Source organism: Taudactylus pleione, unplaced genomic scaffold (genome assembly GCF_031769625.1).
Source record: "Taudactylus pleione unplaced genomic scaffold, aTauple2 ptg000769l, whole genome shotgun sequence".
NCBI classification, from domain to species: Eukaryota; Metazoa; Chordata; class Amphibia; order Anura; family Myobatrachidae; genus Taudactylus; species Taudactylus pleione.
In genome coordinates this window covers 171,539-177,538 of record NW_028285171.1, presented here as the reverse complement: position 1 = coordinate 177,538, position 6,000 = coordinate 171,539, and the positions used below count along the sequence as shown (strand labels likewise).

The following is a 6,000-nucleotide window of genomic DNA, read 5'->3' as shown; positions in this document are numbered from 1 at the left end:
AAATCGCGTCATTGTGACCCCACCACCGGCAACACAATGCTGAAATTAAAGGCTTTATGTTGCCAGGGGTGGGGCCGCGATGACGCGAATTGCAAGGTCACGCCCCGGCCCGCCCTAAAAACTTTGCCACGCCCCCCAGCTGTGCCGAGCTGGCTGCTTCTCCCGAAAGAGGCAGCCAGAAAGTCGGCAAGCCTGGGCTGGGCTACGATGACACGATTCAGCCGTCCATTTTTGCTCAGCAAGTGGGCGGCCACGGGGGCGTTCTGGCAGCTTGGGGGGGGGGCTACGGGCAGCTTAGTAGGGGAGGCCCTCCGGCCATTCCAGGAGAGTAGGCAAGTATGGTACAGGTATAGGCGGCATATGAAAAGGTATTAGTGTGTGATTCTAGAAAAATCAGGGTCTTTATGGGACATATGCACAGTTTTAAATATATTTTTGCATAGGGGTGGGGAATACAGCAGCTGGCATTCCATAGTAAACGGCCGTAATTCCATGTCATTCCGCATGTAAAATATGTGAAATCACCTTAGCAAGAAGTGTGCTGAAGATATAGTGCATAGGTTTTGAGATTTTTTTTATTAATATACTTTTATTACGTCCCTATTATTTCTTTCCCCTCTATTCATCAATAGTGATTGTACGTAGTTTGTGATATTCCTCCCTAATAAAGCTTTTCCGTTTTGAAGGCAAGCTCTGTATTTCCTGAAGCCGGCGCACAGCATGCTGGTATTTGTAGTTCTTGCGGCATTGTGTGACACATCTCTTCATCCTCTAAAGACTACACATCCCAGCAGCCATCACTGATCCGAAGCATCCACAACAAACATGGCGGCTCCCAGGTAGCAGGTCTCCTTCTTGGACAGCATTTCTTTCCACTGGGCTCGGTTGCTGGCAGGTAAAGCTTGTTCCTGCAGCTGTACTTGTCTGATCCCTGCTACAACTGAGATTATTTTGTTTTCTAAATCCAATATTCATATCCTGAATCAACATCTCATCCCTGCTCCTTCTGTCTTGACACCAGTAACACATACAGCTCTGATGTGTAGCTGTAGCAATGCCTACCAACAATTATATATTTTTTCCCTTTTTCTCTTAGATCCCTTGATCGAAATTTCTTTCTTTATTGCATAACAATGCAAGTAAAGCCATTTGATTTGTTTGTAATAATAAACATGTCCATACAATTCTGGAATTAAGAAACCTCATCTCATATGAAAAAATGACATGTATCCAATTATGCATTGAAGTTATAAAGTAATAATTTACACTGTGATGCTATGTACCATTTGAAGTGGATTTCCACCTTCAGACAGCTCCATCTCTATTTGTATGTACGCTCCCTCTTACAACTTTTACTAAATCATTGTTTCATCCTGCTAAGCTCCTTCTGTTGTTGTTGGGTTTTTTTTACAGCAAAGTTCATCCAGGCAGAACTGTTTATTTTAATTGCCCTTAACATATAACACAAGATTTCTATGTGTATACAGTTGTATTAAATAATCAGAGTAGATCTGTGCTTTATCCAATAGAAGAATGTTGTATGTTTGAAGCTTTGTGTTACATTGGGCAAGATGAGCCTAGAAATGCACTCCTCTTCTGTAGTGCAACTCAATGGGACGAGATATGTGCCACTAAAAGTATGGGGTGAGACCTGGGGGCAAATTTACTAAAGTGAGAGTTTTTAGAAGTGATGTTGCCCATGGCAACCAATCAGATTCTACTTAACATTTAACTAGCTCCTCCTAGAAGATAATAGCTAGAATCTGATTGGTTGCTATGGGCAACATCCCTTTTAAAACTCACTTCTAAAAACTCTCACTTTAGTAAATTTACCCCCTGATCTCCACTGTTTCTGAGCTGGTGTAAAATTGAAGTACCTTTGTTTTGCAGAGTGGAACGCCCCTTAAAAGGTGATATATATTTTTTTAAATGTATTAACTTATTTTAATAATCCCACTGGGGCAGTGCCGTATTTTGGGTAGTGTTATGAGCCCAGGGCTCAGAGTCTAGGGTACGGTACAGTGGGTTCCAGTTAATAGATAGACATTAAAAAGGTTGACAATATCTATATAGATGACAGATGTTAGACAGGCAATACATCACCAGGGACAAAAGATCGATATGGGTAAAGATCGACAGGTACAGAATGTCGACACAATTTTTTTTAATAGGGTTAGGCACTTACCTCGACAGGGTTAGGCACCAAGGGGAGGATTAGGGATAGAAAAAGAAAAGTGTCGACCATTGTTGTGGTGACCTTTTGCCCCTGTCAACCTTTCTTTTTCCTTTCGACCTTTTGTCCCTGTCGACCTATTGCCTGTCTAATATCTGTTGTGTATCTAGACATTGTCTATCTTATTCTTGTCTGTCTTTCTATATTTTATACCTAACCCCGGTACAGGTGCTCATTACTTGCCCTGAAGGAGGAGTTGTAGTATATGCCTTCTGGAGGGGACAACTTTTTCCTGTCTCTTCTCAGTTGACCAAAGATTAATCCATATATCAGGGCTGCCATAGACTGCTTCAAAAACATTACACATAATTTTCTTATGATAGTTTGTCTCTCTCCCAAACAGTGACTTGGTTTGTGATCCCATTATTGGGAGGGAGGGGTGATCATGGTCTATTATCTTTACCATCCAAGTAAGAATATAAAATAAATAAATAAATACAGTATGGTATCGGTATGAGGCCTTTTGTAGCTGCTTTGTGGCTTCTTCATCTTCTTGTACCATGACTGACTTTTATTTGGTTTTCAGATTTACCCCTCTTGACTAGAGATGTTTGGAGATCTGTTTGAAGAAGAAGAGGACTTCTCCTTCCTATCACACAGTCCATGCACTAATGGCAGGAAATCAAAGTCCAAAGATTCTGAAATACTGGAACCACGGGGAGAGACCAGACTAAGTGGCCTCAGGAACCAGGGCAGCACCTGCTACCTTAACTCTCTGCTGCAGACCCTTCTTTTTACTCCAGAATTCCGAGGTATTCACAGATATTATTTACAGCACTGCTAGTAATTATATGAAACAGGAAACATATATGTTATAAGTCACATTTGCAGGTGAATAATATGGCAAAAAAATATTATCATAGAATAAAACCATCTCAACTAACCTAGCATTACATCTAGCTAGACATCTACAGAATACTGCTCACTCCCAATGCAATGCTTTAAAATTGAGTGTACAGCCTAGATCAGTGGTTCTCAAACTCGGTCCTCAGGACACCACACAGGTCACAGTTTCCAGGTAACCCAGCAGGTGCACAGGTGTAGTCATTACTCACTGACACAGTTTAATAGAGCCACAGGTGGAGCTAATTATTTCACTTGCGATTCTATGAGGAGACCTGGAAAACATGCACTGTTTGGGGTCCTGAGGACCGAGTTTGAGAACCTGTGGCCTAGATTATGAATAGACCTAAAACAATATGCTTTGAAAAATGGGAATAACAAGAAAGTGTCATAAATTCATATTGACATTAAAACATCCATGGCTATTGCATAGTCTACTTTATTCATGTTACTTCTCTGTTGTTTTCACATTACATCTCTATGGTCCTCTTGGGGGACACCAGGATAAAGAAGCTTATGCTGGTGTTTGGGCACTTTCTATAGCAGGGAAACCATTTTTTTTAAGTGCCACCTGGAGTTGGTCACTCTTTTCCTAGGCTACCATTGGCAGAGTTTTTTACCAAAATATTTTTTTTTATTTGTTTCACTTCTGTCAGCATTACCACAGCTGTAGTGGCTACTGGATGACAGTGGGTCTGCCTTTGGGAGTACTGGTAACTGGTAGTGACTTGGGCAGTTAAGTATCTAGCTCCCAAACCCTCAGATGAATAGTTGGCATGAAGGGCAGGCTGTCCACACAAGAACACTCATGGCGAGAGCCTGTTAACTTCTCTTCTGGGACCAGTCATTTGATGTCACCTCAGTTGCCTTGGTGATCAATCATAGATCACAGGAGTCCCAACCAAGACAATTTATTACCACTGGCCTTCCTAGAGACAATATAATATGTTTTGCCCCATAAGAATTAATATAGTCCTTCGACTCATTGCAGTAAGGGAAGAGCTGAACTCAAATCTCTTCTTGGTTCACCGATCAGATGGATATTTTTGGATCCTTTTGAACTTGAAGTCCCTAAACCCCCAACTTTGGATGGACTGGTTCAATATAGAGTCTTTGAGGTCTGTGATAAACAGCATGGAACAGAATGAGGTCATGGCGTCTATGGGCATCAATTACGGGTTCTTTCATGTTCCAATCTAGGGAAGACGTTAGAGCCTTTTCATTTGCAATTCAGTGTCATCAGTTTCAATTTTAGCCTCTACCTTTTAAACCTAAAAACCGCACTGAGGATGTTCATGAATATTATGGGCCTTGTGGCTGCTCTTCTGAGGTGTAGGGAGCTGACTGTTATTCCCTACCTGAATAATCTGCAAATTAAAACAAGATATTTGACCTGCTCCAAGCTCAAGTCCAAGAGACGGTCCAGACATTAAAATCTCATGAATGGATCGTCAACTACAAAAAAGAAAACAACTTCCTTTTCAGCGGGTGGTTTCCTGGGGCTGCTGTTCTTGCAGGAGGGCAAGATTAATTAATTACAGGGATCACTAGAGTCTCTGCTAGTTCATAGACAGATGTCAATTTTGCGCAAGTGTTCATGAAGATGGCACCTCCAGTTTGCACACTACAATTCGAGGCAGTTCCAGATGATGGAAGAAGTCCCATCATCACCTGTCTCCAAAAGTGCTTCAGTTGCTCCTCTGATGGCTGAGGATTGACAGCCTCAGCCGGGTTCACCTCTTTATCCTTTGCGAGCTTCTTGGATTGGGTTTTCATGACAAAAAAAAAATACACATACAAAGCCTCAGATAAAGACACACAATGGCAAACATCGTCTGGAGTTGTATAAGTCACGCCATCCTTGGACTCTGCAGTGCAAATGCATTCTCTGGAGTGACGCGTTACGCTTCACCATCTGGTAGTCTGATGGAGGTGTCTGTGATTGGCAGATGCCAAGAGAATGCGTACTGCCAACTGCAAAGTGTGATGCAGGAGGAATAATGGTCTCGGGCTGTTTTTCGTTGTTTGTCCAGGTCTCCTTAGTTCCTGTGGAAGTAAATCTTAATTCCTCAGCATAAAATTACATTGTAGAGAAATCTCTGCTTCCAACTTTGTGGCAACAGACTACAGAAGTCCCTTTTCTGTTTCAGCATAGCAATGACACCATGTGAAAAGCGAGGTCCATCAAAAAGTGGTTTGACTCATTTGGGAAGAGGGAAGGGGAGACTGGTCTGAACAGACCCATCACCTCAACCCAGTCGTACACCTTTGGGATGGATTGGAACTCTTAATGCCAGCCATGCCTTATCACCCTACATTAGTGCCCAAACTCACTAATGCTCTTGTGGCTGAATGTATTCAACTTCCGAGTCATGTTTCCAAATCTAGAGGAAAGCCTTCCCAGAAGATTGGAGGCTGTTATAATATCAAAGGGGGCGTACCAGCTCCATATTAATGATCGTGGTTTGGGAATGAGATATTCAATAAGCACATACCGTTGTGATACTCTGGTGTCTACATACTTTGGGTCATGTAGTACATAAGAGATTAATATAAACTCCCTGATTGGAAGAACCAGAGTAAAAGCCTCTGGGAACATTTATGAAAACTGGTTAACATGAAGGGGGGAATTCAATTCGACCCACAGCTAATTACCTGCGGCCAGCAATTCAATTAGCGGGTTTAACCCACCGCCTCATTTCCCAGAGGTGGACTCCGCGAGACAAAGGCACCATCGGGGATTTAACATGCAGGGAAACCCATTGAAATTTGCTGTTTACTCAGAATCAGTGGGTTTCCACGTGGGGAAAATACTATTTAACAGCATTTCCCCACATGGCGTGGGGTAATTAGCCGCGGGGACTAATTGAATTCCCCCCTTAGATGTTATGTAACAGATTGTGGTGATTTTCGTCATTTGCTAA

The 6,000-nt window shown here is 42.2% G+C and overlaps 1 protein-coding gene across 1 annotated transcript in view; it reads left to right on the top strand.

The window, feature by feature from the left end:
• Positions 1-796: 796 nt before the first annotated feature.
• The window catches only part of USP40 (ubiquitin specific peptidase 40), an 81,128-nt gene continuing 75,924 nt past the window's right edge, over positions 797-6,000 (top strand). Inside the window, exons 1-2 of the mRNA XM_088457577.1 lie at positions 797-895; positions 2,760-2,985. Of these exons, the coding sequence (XP_088313703.1) occupies positions 2,781-2,985 (205 nt within the window). The 5' untranslated portion in view covers positions 797-895; positions 2,760-2,780. The remainder of the gene's footprint in view (positions 896-2,759; positions 2,986-6,000) is intronic.